The 20,178-nt window shown below is 40.4% G+C and overlaps 1 protein-coding gene across 1 annotated transcript; it reads right to left on the reverse strand.

Moving 5' to 3' along the window:
- Positions 1-4,092: 4,092 nt before the first annotated feature.
- Positions 4,093-19,447, reverse strand: VPS37B (VPS37B subunit of ESCRT-I). Its single transcript, XM_042805205.1, has 4 exons — positions 19,299-19,447; positions 10,291-10,462; positions 9,559-9,641; positions 4,093-8,422 (listed from the first exon to the last, which is right to left on the reverse strand). Exons 1-4 carry the CDS (start codon positions 19,401-19,403, stop codon positions 7,922-7,924), a joined length of 861 nt encoding a protein of 286 aa, XP_042661139.1. The 5' UTR covers positions 19,404-19,447; the 3' UTR covers positions 4,093-7,921.
- Between the last annotated feature and the right edge of the window lie 731 nt (positions 19,448-20,178).

Raw genomic sequence — 20,178 nt, forward strand, 5'->3', positions numbered from 1 at the left:
TCAGGGCAGCTCTTACCTCCAGCCTCACAGCTGCTCATCAGGACCACTGGCACACACCTGCAAATAATGCAGACTTTGTTTATTCTGTGATTAAGTAACTGGGACTATCCGTAGGGCCAAGAGTCACAGCATCTCCTGGTGCACATCAGATGCACCCATGAAACAGTAAGATTGAAGCATTTGGAGCTCAGCAACAATGCCTGTGACAGGGCAAACAGAGCTCCCTTGTATTTAGGAGATTTGTGAGGGTTCTTTTGAAAAAGTCTAGCATCAACATTTGCATCCAATTCTTCCTGCTCCCCAAACGATTACAATCAAATTTCATACAAGCCACAGTAAAAAACCAGGACTTTTCATTCTTACAATTAACAATAGGCTATAAAGCAGTTAACTAGAATTGTAAGTTGATGTATCTCAAAACACATTTATAAGGTATTTTATTTATTTTAGTTACATAGCAGTCTCATGATGACTTAAGATTTCTGAGGTCACACATCACAAAACAGACTTTACAGTTTTATGAGCAACTGCTATGGGCAGCATAGCAAGCACCAAGTCTCATTTCCCAACCCAATTGTATTTCTAAAGTGGATTTCACATTAAAAGGCTTTGGTGTCAATACTGGGGTTACTGGGCAAGGCAAGCAGCTGGTAGAACCCTGTAAGTTATATCCGGATCATCTCCAGCCTGGAGATTTACATCCTTCTCAGCCTTCCCATGAAGATACAGAAAACCTCTTCTGCACAGCAGCAGTGGAGAGCTGGGAGAGCCTTACCCAGCCATGTCCCCCGGGTGACTGCTGTCACATTGAGTGACAATGTCTGTCAAGATACAGCAGTGACTGTGGCCAGCTCTGTACCGAGAGTTTCGTTTCTTTCAGAAAGCTTTTCTCTTGGTACAAGGAAGCACTTACCGCAATCGCTCATGGTCTATTTATAGACAGTGATAAAGATATATTTGCTGGGAGGCTGATGTCATCCTAACCACTTACACCATTACATTTCATAATGGAAAAACTGATTAATCAAGAATGCTAACTTTAAAAATCTCACTACCGTAAATCAAGTCACAGCTATATTTAAAGTTTAACGAATTACAAAGTAAAATGTGGCTTTAAGAATGATGCTACGGGTAAATGTAACTTAACACAACTGTTGTTTCACTATGATTTACTTAAATGTATACTTACAGAGGCTGCAGGTAAAACAACACAGACCAGCACACAGAGTCTCAAAAAATACCAGCAAAAATAAAAACAAGCTCCAAAGGCCACTTGAAATGTAACCTATATGCTAAAGTATTTTTTATACCAAAATTAAGCTTACTGTCCAGCCTCAGATTTTCTTAACTCCTATACTTTCTGGAAAGTACTTCCTATTTGTAGCAGACAAAAAAAAAATATCACAACTGCAAACTGTGTATGCAAAGATATATTTTGAGACTCCATCAAGACATCCTGCTGTACAGGATCCAATTTGCTAATGACTTTTAAGTACAGTTACTATATCTGTGGAGAGAGGAAGATGTTTAACTACTTGTGCTACTGAGAACAAATTTTACTCAGTATCTATAACAAAAGCAAGGGAAAATAACCAAGTTGTGAAATACTACATTCTGCTCGCTTTCACTGAGGTTAGTACAGTATAACTCATTTTTCTTGAAGCAGCTTTCAAACAGCCCGTTATCAAAGCCCTCCTTTCTCCACCCTTTGGCTCCCTCAGCAGCCAAATCTCCGGTAACCACAAATTAGTTTGAACACGAGCACACAAAGCTGCTGAAGTTCAGTAACAGCAGTGCTCTAGAGAGCAAAGTTTACAAAACACAAATGTCTTAGATCACTGGGGAAAAAAAGTCCATTGAAATCAAGCACAGGAATAGAAAACACTGCCCTTACATGCTCTAGGAAGTCAGGTAAAAAAAAAAGCTTCTGTGAAAGTATGTTCTTAAGAGCCCTTAACTGAATCCATGAGCAGCAGCCACCCATTTGCAAGGTGGGTTATTTCCCTCCTGTGCCTAACCTGCCAGCCACAGTGAGTAAGGCACAAGTTACATGTATCTGGGCACTACTATTTTTAGTGACAGTATTTTCTGAATGGCCCGATCACAAAAATGACTTGGGAAATACTGAAATATCAGCTAACACGATCATTTAACAAATGCCTCATAAGTATGCCAGTTTAAATCAAAACAGAAAAATACAAAGATGGTATGTATTCCCCTTACAAACCATGTAATGTCTGGTAGCGTGAGACAACTAATACATACACCAGCCCAAAGGACATTATTTTCACACTTCTCCACTATCAGCATGTTCTCTTCAACCAGGTGGTCTCATTCCAGTGCTGAGAACTGCAGCCACTTTGTCACCTCCCATCTTCTATGGGATGTGGCCAGCTTCTCTCAAGACTAACAAATCTCAGAAATTAGCCCGTTCCAAGCAGTGATTGCTAGATTAATGAGCCTCTTTAAGGACACATAGCAAGGTGTGAAATTAGCTTCTGAGGTGAGAGGAAACATTTTTAGCTTTGAAGAAAAAAATAATTCCTACTCACCATCTGAGTGCAGAAAATGCACCCTTTAACAGGTTGGAGATAAAGAGTACTAAGAGATAGCCTTTAGCTTACAGCAAGATCCAGGTTGAAGGTATGCACTTGCAAGTCTTCCAGCCTCAACAGTCTGATTTGCCCTGTGGGTAGGGAGAAAAACCAAGATTTGGCTTCAGCTGAGGTTGAGAGCCGACCACAGGCTGCCCAGGGCCAGCCTGCTTTAGGGGCAAGATGTCAACTGCAGCATCAGTCTCTATAAGATTTCTCTAGAACTTCACTTGTGACAAAAATCTCTCAAAAGAACTCAAAGCAATAAGTGTCTTGTTTTTAGTGACAAAGTCTCAGAGAGGTGAACAGACATACCTGTAAAAGACTTGTATCAGAGTTGATTAATATACAACCAGAAGATGACTCAAATTACAGGAATAAGTGCTACCGAAAGATCTGCGTAGGCTTGCACGGCCTCCGAAGTCAGCTTCCAAAGAGAAGGGACAAGTCGAGACCACGTGAAATACCACCAGGGGACCACTGACACACCACTTACCTTTTTTTGTGCTACTTTGCTTTTTTTATTATCCATTACACAACTGACATATGAGTCCCCTGTCTGGCAGGGTCTGGCCATACTGGGTTACCTCTCCTTTGCACAGGCAACAATCCCACCCACAACAATCTCCTGGTGCACGTGAGACACAGGGAAGGGCCGTCTCAACCCGTTTCAGAACAGGCACTTCTCGAAGTTTTGCACACACTGCCTTCAAGCTGCAAAACACGGGCATTGCTGCAAATTCTTAGAAGAGACAAGTTAAAGAACTGCAGCTTTTACATAATGCCATCCCCTTCCCTCGCCCACCTGCACTGAGTCAGCACAGCAAGTTTCCTCATCTGTAGTTTCCTATTTCTGCACCAGCAGGAGGTTATCAAATCTCCATAGCCACCACAAACAGAACATATCAAGAAACAATTAAAAAAGGGATTTTCTTCCATATATTACCAGTTATTCTGCAGTAGGACTTCTATTTCACATTGCTATTAAAGTGACAGATATCACAGAAAATTACATCAGGTCTTTTCTGCCTTCTGACTCATATTCCTAAATAACTTGGGTTGACTCATTTCTCCTAACTTACTTTGGCTGAAATTGAAGTTTTTCCTCTTTTAACAAAGAAAAGTGGCTTTCCCCCTTCGTTCAGCTTTTCCATGCAAAGATTCTGAACACTTCCAGCTAATTGTAGGAAATGAAAATAAAAGTGAAGGGATTCTACCTGACAAGACAGCCCACCTACCTCGTTGCCATGATTACAACATGTGGAATCTACTCTGAGCATACCCATTCTGCATCGGCTAAATACAAAATGGACTTGCTATATCCAGTCGCTAAAAACATGGCCAACATACTATGAATAATTAAAATTATTTTCTTGAAAATTTATGCTCTACATTCACCTACAACTTTTTATGTTGCTCCACAAAAAACAGCATGAGTATTGAAAAACATTAACATAATCCCACCATGATTAAATGAAGCCACAATAGGGACATGACACCAAGAGATAGGCTATTTTATTTAAAATCAGACCACAGTAGATTACAGAAAGACTTATTATGCAAACAAATCCACTGTACGTTTCACAACTTGCTAGGCATATAAAATTGCCCCTTTATTATATTAAACCGTCCAGGATTACACAGAGGAACTGTCCAGGTGCAGGACGACTCTACCTCCTCTGAACTCAATGTTTGCCAAGCAGCTCTATATTCAGGCTAAAGGAGTTGTCGATTTGAGCTCTTTATCTAAGTCACTATTCCAGTTTGAGAGGGCAGAGAAGTCCCCAAAGAGGTTGCGACTGAGGTTGTGGAAGTTGGGGCACTAAATGTAATGGTTACCCATGACCAGACTGTGCCCAGGGCTCTGCCTCCTGGCATCACATGAAAGCTTATTTTCTATATTTTCTGACCAGGGTCACTGGTACAAAGGTGACCTGTGTGGACCAGCTGTGCTAGAACAACTGACCCTGCTTCCTCTAGGAGACAGCACTGAAGTGCAGTGAAACTCATCCTTGAGTTAGAACCATTCAATGCTGATCATCAATCAACCTAAACACATACAATTTAATTAGTCATAACCTACAAAACTGCATACAAAAGACTGGTAAAAGTAATGCCATCCAAAGAGAGCATTTTCAACACTACCAACACTCTAAAGCCGTGATACACATCATATTTAAAAGATTTTTTCCTCCACTCCAATAGCTTTGGGGAAGTATATGCTATTTGCAGCAGACATTAAAAATCCTCAAGACAACATTATAATATACATATTTTGGCAAGCATACTGAGCCACCTCCTCTCAACTCTCAGCTTGCCTATGGCATTTTAATCTCACTATCTTATGAACAGTGCAAATTAGTATGATTCTAAACATCCTAGCCATAGCAGAATTTACTTATTAGCTATAACAGAACAGCAGAAGCTGTTGAAGGGCAACAGGTCAAAAGCACCGACATACCTCTCACCTGACTCATTCAGGTTAGTGTTTTGTAATGTTCATTTCTGAATGGATTTAAACAGCTTTCCACAGTCATCTTTCTCCTTTACCCTTAAACATTACTAGCAGTCAAGTATATATTTACAGTTTGTGCGCACACACACACAATTAATGGCAAAATGTTTTCCATGAGCAGCTGGATTTCAGTTATGAGATTGCTACAACTGAAACATCACATTAGTTACATTATCTATGTTCAAACTTATCCATCAGTGAAGGCAACTATAAGCTTACAAATAGCAGATACAGCCTTTGTTTTTTTCTGAAATATGAGGGTGAGTTTTTTGTAAAAGAAAGTGCTCTTGAAGAGCCCTTAGAGTTAAGCAATGGCCATTCAAATGATAAAAATGCTAATATCCTAGTATTACAATCACAAGTAGTGATCTTAAGGCACATTAGCCACATGCATATGCAATAATGCATTGTTTTGCTTTCAGACAGAAAAATTGCATTAACTTTGTCTGTACTTAGTTTGCACAAGAGTTTGTTTCTAGATAAAGTATCCCTGAAAGGTCATGTTATCACAAAAGTTACCAAAAGACAGAAAATTTAACAAGTAGTAAAAATATTTTTGGACTACTAATACCAATAAAGTTAGATACATAAAATGCAGTGCAAATTCACAATACACTTATCTATCACCTCCATCACTTCTGAGGATTTTCAACCCTCAGAAAAAAAGTTGGCACTTGATAAGTGTAAAACATACCTGGTTGCTTTTATTAAATGTTAGCAAAACTAATTTGAGAGTGTTCTAAAATTTTTGTGTAGCAGGCTCAAAGTACCAATTTCTGTACTCAGTCACCACCCTGGTAGCCCCCACCCACTTTAATTCTTTCTAGGACACAAATGATTTCTACAGCAGACTTATGTTTAGCATTCAGATACAATAGTTGCCATCTAAATACCAGCACTGGTAACACAGCAAAATTACTTTGAAACGATTCATAATTAACCATGCTTATATAAAGCTTCAGTGAGAAAATAATACCAAGAAAAGATATTACACTATTTAAAAACAAAAAAAAAAAACAAAAAACACATCCTGTACCATCACTAGATTACAGAAAAAACACACTCTGCAAACAAATCCAATGCACATTGCTTCACAAAATTCCCCATCTATATAAACTTTCCAGACCTACGCTAGGGAATTGGTTCAGATGCCAGTAACACTGACCAACCTTCTGCCCTTTGTCTTCAGAAGGCAAACCAAGCCAAATAACCCTATTTTCAGAATAGAGACCTTCCTGTTATGAGCTTAATTTCAGATTAGTATTTGCTAGCAACCACCACACTCCAGAGGAAATGATTAAGGGACGGTCAAGTCTATTTTGACTGATGCTGTTTGTAGTACAGACTTCCAAACAATGTAGTGCATTCCAGGGCAATGACATGAAAATATTTTGAAATAATGCAGGGGCTATGACAGATACCAGACTGTGAGTTTCTTAAAATACCATGAATTAGTTGAAAGTTGTTTGTGGATGGGAGAAATTGATAACAAATATATGGACACATTCTGTACAAGCAACAAGTGTTAAGATTTGCCTCCCCCAATGTTAGATTAAAATATCAGCATGTATCTGCACCTTAGGCTTCAAGAGTCACATTGAGAATGAAATGTGAGCTCCCTAAGAAGCCTCCCCCTCCAGTGGCATAAGCAGTAAAGAATGGATTATGTAAAATGCAAACAGCCACTATGAAGTTCAAAAAGCTTTTCTGTTTTGCCTGCTTGCAGAGAAACATTAACTGCAAATTCCAGATAGACATGCATGCCAAAAACTAAAAGACTAAAGGAAATGGGGAAGTTAAAAATAGTTCTGCCAAGCGAGAGACTGGGTTTGAGGGATAAAACAAAATTGTGGAGCTTCAAGTGGGCAATTACATGATGTGAAAACCCAGTATTTGATTAAGAAAATACCCTGCCTAGATTCCTAGAATCACGTGATATCAAAAGGTAAGCACCTGTGTAAAAAAATCACTTCTGTATCCAAGATGTGGAAAAAAAAAAAAAAACAAAAACCAAACAAACAAAAAAAAACCCTCTAAGAAAGAGTCTTAATGGGCAAGGAAATAAAAATGCCTGGTAAAGTTTATATAAAACTCTAAACTGGCTCTACAAACAGTTTAGTTTAATTTCAAGAGACCAGGACTTCCAGGATATCAAGCTATTTAGGAGTGAGAGGAGTGTGTACTTTCATTATGAAAAGTCTAAGGTAACAACTGAAATGTAGAAATGAAACTCTTGTAACATTTACTGTCTAAAAATCATACAACATTTTCTGACATGAGTTTCAGCTCAGTGAGCTATGAAAACATCATGCACCTGGCCACAAATGCCATTGTCTGGGCACACTGCAAAGGATGCCGATATGGTCCATTGCAACCCTTTGCCCAGTATTCAGATTTGGTTGTTACTATCCAAACACCAGCACTGATACAGAATTCTTTAGAGAGACAAATAGCTCCTGGTTTGCCACGCATACATCCAGCTCCGATGGGAATACATCAGAGCAGAGAGGATGCTGATTTACCATCACTAAAGAATTCAGAGTGAGATTTGATTTGTAATGTCAGGATCCACTGTAGGTTGTTTCACAAAATTTAGACCATATCACCTTCCTAGAAAAACCCTGTTGTCATTGATATCTGAAAACAAAAATAATCACATTTACCAAACGCAACTGCAAACCTCTGTGCCACAGCTCAAATTTTGTACTCCATTGTGCAAAAAACAGAGGCTTTCCATTGCCTACATTAAGTCTCTGATGGGGAGAAAAAGGAAATATAAGCACCAATTCATAAGTTAGGCGCACCGAAATATTCACTGGAGGATAAAGCCAGGATGTGCTGGAAGGCGAGGTGGTCTTTGGGGAAGAGCTGGAGGATACTGCGGTACAAACTGAGATGGGTATCCTGGCTGTGGCATTTGACTTGCAGACTGAACTCCTGGTCGAGGTGGGAGAGGAGGATACGGAGCACCTGGGTAAGAAAGACCTGGTCCTGAACTCATGGCTGCAGTAAACGGAGTAGGAAAGCGTCCTGCTGGGACTGAAGAAGGTGGAGGGGGTGGTATTCGTCGGGGCACAACTGAAGGAGGAGTGTTTGCATCCGAAGTGTAGGAATCTTGAGGTGCTGGTGTTGTCTCGGGTGCTCTCGGCTGAGCCTGTGGCTGAACCTGCGGAAGTCTCTGTCCCTTCAGCACCATTTCTTGGAGCTTCTCAATTTTAACACGTCGCAGGTGAGCCAGTTTACGCTTGCTCTGGTACTCATCAATGAAGGAATCCAGTGGTATTTCACCATCAAGAAATTTTTCTGCCATATTCTGTCAAATATGGAACAAATCTCTTAGAAAATGGCATACTGCAAGAGAATCTAAATGGCTTACATCCTAAAAATAGTGTAATTTTGCCTGTGACTTTCCAGCTTGCATATGGCAGATGACTGGCATACTAAGAATTCTAGCAGAATTTTGAGTTAGTTATTACTCAGAAGCACTGGGAGTTAAATATCATTTTTGCTTAAATTTATACTGAAGCAACAGCAGTAAAAACATCTGAATCTAGCTCTGAACATTACCCTGATCATCAGAGATGGGAATGAATCAACTTCAACAGCTTTCCAGATTGCCAGCTAAATTGAATTACAGCTCAGTACTGCTTACAATGCCAACAGAAACACTGAGAACTCCGTAAGACTCAGTACAGAGGGGCAGATTATTGCTAAGCCAGATTCAATACTCACATTTACTTGTGGCTTTGGGTAAATGATGTTTGATAATTAAGAAAGGTAACCATATATATAATCACAAAACTCAGCTTGTCCTGGGAATGTCTTTTTGTGATCCTAACTCAAGACCAATAAGCATTTTTTTCCCCCTGAGATAGTTATAGAAAATGTCCTGCAGGCAAATCATCTAACAAAACCAAACACTTCTGTTATTCTGAAAATAGACCACCCTTCAAGAACTTGTATCATGGTCAGTGGTAAGCACTGGCACCTAGACAGATACTTTGAAATCATAATGGAATATTTCACCAGAAATGCTGGAGAAAAAAAAACAGTGCAGGCACAGTTTTTCATTAGGTTACTAACTGACATTTGTAAGGGATTAATACATATACCAGGAAAACACCATTAAAAAAACATATTCCACATTTGTACACTATGAGTTTGAAGGCAATGAGAAGGAACTAAGAGGGGTTTGGCTTTCTTTTCTGAAAAGGAGTGTTTTCTCTCTTAAACTTCAAAGATGTTAAGAGTAAAAAAATTACTCAGATAAAAAAAAAAATTCTCGCCCAAACCAAATGGCTGTTGATTGAAGTTAAAAGCAAAGACCAGACCACATTCTTCAAAATATCCCTTTAGTCTATCACATGTTCAACACTGGACTGCAGCTGTGTACACTGAAAGCCTTCGGCAATGGGGATAACTGGCAGAATTGAAGCGCACTGTCATTACCTCCGTGTCTTCCTCAATCTTAGCCCCCTCTGTCTGAAGCAGCGCTAGCAGTGTCTCCAGTGAAGCATTACTGGATTGTCTGTCTGTAATGGCACAAAATGAACAGTAAGTGACAGCTGGCTCTAAGTGACTTCTAACTGAAGCTACACAGCCGCAGCGAGCATAAAAATGTCTACGGCACATATGTAGAACCAGCATACTCCATTGTTCTAGACAGGATGATCTACAGTAAGAAAATATATCAAGTAGTTTAGGAATACTGTCAGTGCTAAAAGATGAAATTGAGTTCTAATAATATATTTATAATATTGAAAGACAAAGCACTTCAGCAAGTGCAGTATCAGACATACAATGCTTCATAATTCAGTATGAAATGAGATATTTGAATGCAATATTCTGTTTGACTTATGATTAAACACTGAAAATTCTAATTATGTATTGCTTTTTTACAAGGTAAACAAATTTGATCATTTAGAGAACAGTAGGTCACCAACAGGTAAGTAACCACAGAGTAATAGAAAGAATCCACAGTATCTGTTTGTCACTAGGTGTAACAGTTACTTAATAAATCATTAGAAGCATGATCTATTTCAGAACTACACAAGAACGACCTTTCATTCTGTACTCTAATTCACACAGCTGAAAATGAGACACCAAAAATCAAAAAAACATGCAACTGATTTACATTCCCTTAGAAAACAGCAAATCATAATTGTCAACAGAAAGCGTTACCTAGTTTTGTTTTCTTTATCTGATATGCTTCAAAAAGAACTTGCAGCTCTCGGTATTTTTCAGTCAAATTTGATTTCAAAGACTCCAACTTTGGCTGGTACAAGAGATTGTCTTCTGCCAGACTGCGGTTGCTGGCAAGAGTCATGTCCTTGCTGTGTTGAACATTTTGGGCCTGGAAATTTAAAAAAAAAAAAAAAAAAAAAGGTGTGTGAAATTGTGAAATAGACAACAAAAGCAAGCTCTCTGTAAAAATCAGTACTACTGTATTGGACCTGCAACTAATAATAATACTTTGGGACTTTTTACGAGCTGTGGGAATGTTTACTGTTTTGGTTGGTACAGTCAGCTTCAGCTACTGCACTCTTGCCATGATCTCTTTGTTCTGCTACACAAAATCCTTTCTTACAAAACTGTATTTTTGCTTCCCTACTAATATACTGTTTTACTAGCGTATCATCTGTAAGGAATAAGAAGGTCTATGCTGCAAACAGCATGTTGAAATCATCTGAAATGACAACAAACTGTTGAAGCTCACAGGGGAAACACCTTCAGAGGAATTGCACTGAGAATAAGGATCTCTTCTTTCAGCTATGAGCACCTGTGGAGGAATCACTTTCTGAACAGGAATTAATTCTGACCTGAAGTCACTTTCCTGCACATTTTTTTTTCCACAGGCAGCAGACAGCTCATTAAGATGTTTGCTTCTCCAAGCTGGAAATGGTAATTACTCAAAGAGTTTGTGTTGTGGGACAGGACTCAAAGAATACCTCTCCTCTGAGCAGGGGGGCAGAGGTGCTCATGAGCACTCCCACAGCAGAACAGCTTTTGTCTCCTCTGAACAAGAACTGGGTTCCTGCCACGCTGAACTGTCTGCAAGAGGTGGGTTTCAGTGCCACAGTAGTGGTTAGTGTGTGGAAACCAGTCTTTGGGCACTCACTTCAGACACTTCTACTAAATGACACAGGAGTGCAGTTTACGTCACCTGAGTTTCTTCTAATTCTTGTCACAAATTTATGTGAGGTCAGACCTGTTGCCTGCAACATCTTTGTGACATTGGATTTTTACATTTATACCCTGCTACCTGAAGATGCTTCTTCATCCCCACCTCACACACCACCCTTACTATTCCCCCATGATGAACATTGACAGATAAAGCAACAGTTGATCTTAAAAAAAATCTTTGAATCTCAGCAGTAAGATGCAATAAAACTGCAGAAGAATGTCACGTCTTATCTTATTAAAATGCAAAACCAAGGACTGCATCACTACTGTTCCTCCTCCAGAATATTCTTCCCCAACTATGTTAAATCAGTCCCAGATTAATGCCAAAAGCTTGTTTTCCAGTTTCATCCTTCTGCTTAACACATCCTAGCCCAAAGACATTATTCCTAAAGAACAAATGACAATTCTCACAAAACTAACATTCAGCAAGATTCTGAGTTTGCTCATCTACACACACGCACATGATTTTATCAAGACAGTCTCCTTGAGCTTTGGGAAAGCTGAGTGTTTGGGGAAGTCTGCACTGGATGTCACATTAGGTTCATTAATACATTCAGACATCAAAAGAAAAAAAAAACACAGAAAACAAACAAGGGATCTGATTTCAGATTTTCAGTCTGGATCAACAAGTGGGATAGTTTTCCCATGGCACAACAGACTGATTCTATTAAGCTGCCTTCAAAATCAACAAAACGTTTGGAACACTTTACCTCCTACATTAATAAGCCCCTTCTAGCTCACATCACCCCTGTTTAGCTATAACATTTTATTTATGGACAGTTGCACTGAATTCAGTGCAAAAATGAAGAGTACGGTACTTTCTTCCTTTCACACTCATGGGTGGGTATACGAGGGCCTCACCTCAGAAACAGGAAAAGAGGAAACAGAAATGAGCTATTTAAAAGCTCCAGAAATGGGCAGAATTCAGGTGTTCTTGGCAGTCTGAGCACAAAACTGGGTGAATGAGGTAAAAATATGTTCCAAGCATTGCAACAATGTCTTTGAAAGCAATTACTTCCTTTTGAAATATTTATACACTACTTTAATCTGCTAAATTAGAACTTGGCTCAATGTTACTTAAACACATCTTTGTCCCCCGATATAGCTCTTCAAATACCAAAGTTTTACTTTCTTTCACACTGTTCTTGCTAAATCACTTAAAAAAAAAAAGTCAAGAATAATGTCAAGTCCTAAGTTCTACATCAGTCAAAATAAAATTCTATTCCAAATTGTGCAAATCAGAGAAACTGTACTTGTGATATTGTATAGTCTTCTTGAGATTCTCACACCAAGCCTAAACAAGCTTCCAGCCCTATGCTTGTGTTCAGCTTGAATCATTTCCAAGAATAAAAAGAAAATCCTCTCATCTCACTTTGGAATCCAATGCAAAATAATTTAAATTAAACTGGTTGCTTCCATTTATGTCTTCTCATATGATCCCATGATGTTAAGACTGTTGCTTTCAGAAAGCCTCAGTCCCCCTATTTTACATTTTTTTCTAACAATTATGATGGGAACTAAAATACCCACAAGTTAACAGCTTAATTACTGGCATCCAGCTTCTTACCAAATCACCTGCCATCACCACAAGCTTTGTTAACTAGCTGTCTTCTGAACTGCCAGCCAAAGAAGACTGTGTGCAAAAAGATTCATGGTTTATGATGCCCCTCCTCTTTCACCATTTTAATGAGCAAACTACTTCCTTCAAGTGATTTCAATTTGATCTGGTGATTGTATTTTCACTGCTTATAAGGCTGATATTCTCATTCCAAAGCAGTTGTGCAGTCAGTCTGGGAAGACCAGTTCTGTGAGTGAACTTTGTTCTTTCTTCAGCATGAAGAACATGCACATTTCCTCTAGAGAGAAAAAAGCCAGTGGACACAAGCCTATAAACCTTTCAAGAGCTCAAATTCCAGGAAAAAGAACCTTTTACTGAAATCATATATAATAATGAGAAGAAGAACTCCAGGTAAACATACAGAATAACAGAAAAAGCTTCCTTAAGTCAGATGAGGCTTTTGTGGCATTTTTAAACACTACTTTTAAATAACTCTCCTGCCTCATGTATTATAATGTCTCTCAACAGGACTAGGGAGGGGAAAGAGGATGCAAATGCCTAACTTTCTACAATGATTTTCTGAATAACTTTACTTTTAAATAATTTCAAATGTGTAAAGATGACTAAATACCAGCATATGATGTACCTGACTTGTAAAAATAAGGAAAAAAAAAAATCAATATTATGACATACCTACATTTGACACAGAGTGATATCCTTTCTTGTCCTTAGCATCTGATATCTAGCAATTACGGACTAGTCTAAACTTAAGCAAAGGTCTTAAAAATACTTGTCTTAAAGCTGAAAAAAATGTAAGGTATTTGTAATCACACTTTAAGTTACAGTGCTTGAAATTACACAACTTAATGACTCAACATTTTCCGTATTATAGCACTTCTAAGAAGGATACATTTTTTTTCTACAGAAGTTGAACAAAACCCATGATTGATATTTAATGATCAGTTCAAGTATCACTTGAAGTCTACTTCCAGCATTAGTCTGTGTCAAATTTCTCTAAAAAATTGACACTTAAAGAGATGAGAAACTCAGATTGAATCTTACTCAAAACCATGAGAAGAACCAGTTCGTCAAATACAATGTAAATTTAGTAACTGATGTTTAACGAAACTTAAGAAGGAGCTGGTGAAGACCCATCCACCTGTTCAGGACATTTAAATACTTCACGTCACTGAAAAAAGTCTGAAGTCTGTGGAATGTGTGAATTCTATTTCACAACAAATAGAACAGATATAATGCCAAAGCAATGCAACTTGAACACAGTCGTGGTTTTACAAACCAGAATAATCTCTGGCACTGATGTTAATGTCTGCATAATAAACTTTTCTGCAACTGTTCTGCTGCCTTTAGAAGTTAATTCAAGGGATCAGAAAAGCAAATACTGTGAAGTTAGCCTAAAAGGCTAAACCAAACCCAAAACAACCAAACAAACAAAAAAAAACCCACAAAAAATCCCCAAACAGTTGCTAAATCATCCAAGAGTCAAAGATACAGTTCAGCATGACCATTCTATTAAGATTATCAATGCAGCACAAAGCATGCTTTCAGCATCCATTCACATATTTCCACAAGCCCAAGACAATAGCCAAGCAAGGAATAAATCCAATAGAAGCTATTTTGTTGTCAGATGTGTTGTGCAACAAAAATGTGTATTAGCAGGGAACTGGTACTGCCATCAGATGTTCACCTGCCTACTGGAAGTGCAATGAAAAAAAGTAATTAAGAGTAATAACCAAACAATATGCGACTCTAGAAGAATTGCTAACAAGGCTATTGAGGTCATGAGCGCTTCAACAGGCAGGAAACATTAATCTGAAAACAGATGAAAAATACCAGTCAGAATCACGAGACATAATGAGACAGGACAATATTAAAGAGAATATACACTACTTTTTTTTTTTTTTAAACTGCTAAACCCTCAATATGAATTCTTAATGGGATAAATGGGGCAACAACACTAAACTGCTTATAGAAAAGGGTTTTAAAGGCAGAAGGATTGCACACCACTGAGTAGACCACTCAAACCAAATTGTGCCTGCTGTAAGAAAATAAAGCCATGGACACACAGAGGTTATTAAATACAAAAATCATGGCTTATGCAGCACTTCAAAATTTAAGATGCTTAAGTGAGTTTCTTTAACAGAAATAATTTGATCAATTTTACTCAAGGATTTATTTAATAAGCACTTCCAAGAACAGTCAGCGGCAACTGCTTTGAGAATTGAGATTCTACTGCTTTCATCAACTGCAGTTTCATTTCATTCCACTTTTAAAAAAATAAGAAAAATGCTGGCTAAAATTAAAACAAAGCTAGCACTAGCTTAGCAACATTTTTACTGTTTATCATTTACTCCAAAATAATCATTTGCAGCAAGAGTTACTTGTGCAAAATGTCTCTGAGAAGCGTCACTCCTGTTCATCCAAAAACACGTTCCCAGAAGAATAATTCCCGAGCAGATGCCGCCTCAGATGCAGTTGGAGCAACTGAAATCCCAACAACCCACAAAGTCCATTAAGTGCAGCTATAATTATAAACTTGCTTTGGCAAGCACCGTGGCAAGTAGTCTCTCAGTACTTTCAAGAAAAAGTCTCTTAAGGAGTTATAAATAAAAAGAAGTTTTATGTGGCACCATTTTAATTGCTTTACACATAGCATACATCCAATGTTAGTTTTAGGTTTCTCTGGTCTTGCTCTAGCCTTTATCATTCCCACATTCTCTCTTTCACTTACACATACTTGTAAATTAGGAATAAAATATGCAGTCACGCTGTGGAAGTATAACGATGCACATTTGGAGTGTCAAATTAACCCCCGAAACAGGAGCTGACAGGTGCAGAGTAGGAGAATAGAGACTTCTTTTACAGAAGAAGATTTAAGAGTGCTTTGCATCAAGTACTGGTGAATGATAATACACCCTCTAACTAAACATCTGTTGGGTAATAAATATTAATACATATTCCAAAGTAATTATATTTGCTAAATTTAGGTCTTCTGATTACATAACTACTAGCTTTAAAAAAGACAAACTAAAGGTTAGAAGGTAAGTTGAAATTCCTAAACATTTACTGCAGAGAAAAGAGACACCTAGAACTGTAATTTGCACTTATAGGACAGAGGCAGGTTACTCATTTGATGCTTAGCTGGAAGGGAAAAATCTATAGTTGTCACCAGTTCTAACTCCTAACTTTGTAACCAAATTTCATGTTTGGCAAACAAGAACATAACCACTTGCACAATGTGGTTTTAGGACAGGAGTGGGAATCCAAGAAATCTGGGCATGCATTCGCATAGTTTTAACTTGGACTTTCTGCACTGTCCGATCCTTTCAAACAGCTTTTGAGAAAAGGACTACACTTGAAAACCCCTTCTGTGCTTGACAGTATACTCTGAAATCCTGGAATGAGAGGAAGGCAATACATTACTGACTTCTTGATTTCATATAATTAAGGTCTTGAAAAGTAAATAATTTTTGGCAGGAGAACCTTAACAGTCAGTAACACAAGGCTGCACTGTTACTAAAGTGATGTTCCAGTAGATAAAAAGAAAACTCATTTTCACAGGAGAAATTCATTGAGCTACCACCAGTGTCAGGTCATAAATTCTCTCATCTATGCTGTTTAGTTATCATGCTGAGACTGACTTTTATAAACAATGTACTTTTATTTCATGAAGATGAATATGGTAGATGTACTACAGAGATTAACCTCAAAGGATTATAAAAAAAGAAAAAAAAAAAAGTCCTCAATTTTAAAAGACTAGGAGTACCAGACAATTGGCTTCCTTCCTCTTTCTATCAGACAAGATGTTCGTTGTTCAAGCCCAGAGGCTTCAAAAACAACCTTACAGACAGAAAAAGCAGCAATTTGGCTCTTTGATGACAATTTTTCACATACCTGGGGATACAGTGCGAAGGACACTGTATATGCACATTACCCCAGAGAAACATGAATGTGCGTGTAAGCACACAAACAGATATATAGATACACCCCCACACACAATGACATACACAAATCCTGCTCAAATGCTGCACAGGAACACATTCCCTTTAAGGCTGGAAGGTGCCTATTTTTAGCTATTAGCAAGCAAGCCAAGTGGTTTTCCAAATCCTCCTCTTTGTGAACAAACCATTGGGTTTTGAGCTGGGCTTCCCTTGCAACAAGAGCAGCAAAGTTTTTTTTCAATTGCGGAATAACCGGCTTTTGCCAACTTTGCCACTGAAAATACAAGTGACCTCAGAGAAGTGACTCAGGAATCATGATTTAATTGGCACGCCACAATGGAATGACGACTCTAAGGACTTTGGAATAGCCCTACAACCTAGATACATATGGACTGACAACCAAATACCTACACAAGTAGCAGCAAAGTCACCATGGTTCCTCCTTAATGTTCAGGATTTCCTTCCCTCTCTTCCTGCCACATACTTCACAGTGAAAAATCAGGATCCAGTAGCACAAACTCAAGCAGTAAACAATTCAGTGGAGGCAAAACCAGAAGGAGGAAGAAGTATTCAAGAATGGCCAATTCCTTCCACGATAGATAAATGCATTTCTAGTTGAACAGACTCTAGTAAAAGCCTCCACACACAATAGAAGAGAATTATACCAGACAGTAGCACAGCCATATTTCCACACAGCTTGAATACCTTCAAACCTAGCCACACTTTCCAAACACCACAAAATATTCCCTCAGGCCCAGAGAACTTTACTCTACAATTTAAAAGCCTTCTGTTGCCAACTGAGGAGGAAAACCGAAGGGTCAAACTGAGAATATGGTCTAGTTCTGCAGTGAGAGAGGATCTTTTCTACTAAGGTCATGAAGTTTTCTGTCACTTTTGACCTACAGTCTTAAGCATGCATTGACAAATAAATAATAAAAAATGAGCCCACTGAGCCAGGCCTTCTGTTCATGTACCTTGTCAGAGGTCATGCTGAAACCAGGAATACTGCACCCATTTATATCTTTACAAAGTTAAGCCTGTTATAGCCTGCTGACTTTCCTTAAATATTTAGTTTTCATATGGAAGGGTACTCCTGCCTCCCAGTAAACCACTGTGCCTCTAAGATCTCTGCATGCTTTACTTATCACAGCAGTTTCTGTTTCTCCAACAGTTTAAGTGTTCAAAATATAAGATCATATGAAAAGCTATTATGCCTGCCCCCCTCTCGCAAATCTATTTACACAAAGTTCAAAATACAAGCTGTTGCATAATGTAGCAAATAAATTCCCTAGGACACCTTATTATCTTGGCCTCAACCTCAAGTGGGCCCCTTCATCTGTAATACTTTAACAATTTGGTTTGAGGTGATGCAGAACGATTTCCTTAGAAGTAGAAAAAGGGCAGGAATCTTAGTTTGAGAGAAAGCAATCATAATTGATTTTACTTAATAACATAAGCTTCTTTCTCAATAATATATTGCCAGGTTTTTTTCTCTGGGGCTTTTGTCCTCTAATTAAAAAAAAAACAAAAAAACAACCAACCAACCAAACAAAAAAAACCCCACACAACAAAACCCAAAGCCAATAAATACAAGACCCAGAGAAGTACAGCACATTTCTTTCTTTTAAATTTTTCACATGAATGTTTTCATCTTATTTGTTGTTAGCTGACTACACAGAGCCTTTCAGGCACATTTGTGGTCAAATAAACCTGGCACAGCCTCGTATCAGAACTGCAACACACAGCATCCATTGGCATATAGAAAAACCAGTAAAAGACAACCACTGCGGGAGGAAGAAAACAGGGTTCTGTTTTGTTTTAATAAGCATAGATCCAAAAGCACGGCTTAAGAGTCCGATACACTGACAAAGACATTTCAAATAGGCAAAACAAGCACCAGAAAGCCTGACAGCCTTCACTGCACCCTGCATACCAACTCGGGCACACAGAAATCTCTTTCATATTGTTTTGAATTAAAGTTGCGCTGAGAGCGAGACCACAAATAGGAGCGACTTCACCCTGACAAAAATCCCTCATCGAGGCCAAGGCACACAACAAGGGCTGTATTAACGGAAAAACTGATCCCACCTCCGGTCCGTCAGGGTCTCCTAATTTAGTACAAACCGAGCATTTTCAGCGCGGCGAGCCCTCAGCCCCCCTCCTCTGGCACCCAGCGCTCGGGAGCAGTGCCCGGGCACAGAAACCCTCTTACCGAGGGCCAGCAAACAAAAGGCCGGGAGGAAAAAGGGGAGGGAGAGGGGCAGGCTGCGCTTTCCGCAGCACGGGGGACTCCTCGTTTACCGGCCACCCCACGGCGGAGCCGTGACTGCGGAGCAGTGCCGGTAGGAGAGAGTCACCTGCGCCGGGGGGGAGGGGGGAGGCGGCCATTAACACACTCCCCCCCCAAATAGCAAGGGGTAATAGGAGGCGGCGGGGCCGCGACGGCCTGAGGGGAGGCCGCGGCCCGGGGCTGCGCGGGCGCCCCTCACCTCTTCCATCTCGCGGGCCATGTCCTGTAGCTGCTCCTCGTCGTCCAGCAGCGCGCTGAGCTCCTGTAGGCTCAGCGCCTCCAGGCGCCGCACGTCCAGCGCCATCCCGGCCCCGGCCCCGGCCCCGGCCCCGCTCCCCCCGGCCCCAGCCCCGGCCCCGGCCCCGGCCCCCGCCCCGCTCCCGCCACCACCGCCGCCAACCGGAAGTGCCGCGGCCGTGTCGCCCCGGCACGGGGTGGGCACCGCCCTCGGCGCCCCCTGCTGGGAGGGCGGGGCGGCGGTGCTCGGGGCGGGGCGTACCAAAGGGGGCTGGGCGGCGGGGTTGGACGGTACCAAAGGGGGAGTGGGGCGGGGGGGCAGTTAGCTGTGCCCGAGGGCGAGAAAGGATGGCGGATGGCTCCTGAGGGACGAGGCCGGGCTGTGGGGAGAATGAGAGGCTGCCAGTCTTGGGAGGGGCGGTGTCTATATGTGGGACAATGCCCACCGTGGGGGTCACAGCGCACCAGGCCTCCAGCCCCAGGGCAGGAGAAGGTTCCCGGGATGGCCCGGGGAGGGCTGCCCGCTGCGAGGGGCCAAGTGCCATTTTCTAAAGACATCGAGCCTTGGCTTTGGCCAGCAGAGCCCCCTCATAGAGCGTTGCTTTGTCTGACTCCCTCATCTGAGGCTGCCCGGTGCGCCAGGCCCTTGGTGTCCCAAGTGATGGCGGCTGCTGTAAGAACAGAGAGGCCAAACGCCCAGTTGGGGATCGGCAGTTTTGCTGTGGGCATGAGGCCGGCACGGGGAACCAGCTCTTCCTGCAAAAAGACGTGGGGAGCTGAGTTTTGGGTTTTCACATCAACACCAGATACCACCAGTTAGTGTTCCTGACTGGAAGTGCTGT

Source organism: Tyto alba, unplaced genomic scaffold, assembly GCF_018691265.1.
Source record: "Tyto alba isolate M040663 unplaced genomic scaffold, T.alba_DEE_v4.0 Super-Scaffold_44, whole genome shotgun sequence".
Taxonomy (NCBI): Eukaryota; Metazoa; Chordata; class Aves; order Strigiformes; family Tytonidae; genus Tyto; species Tyto alba.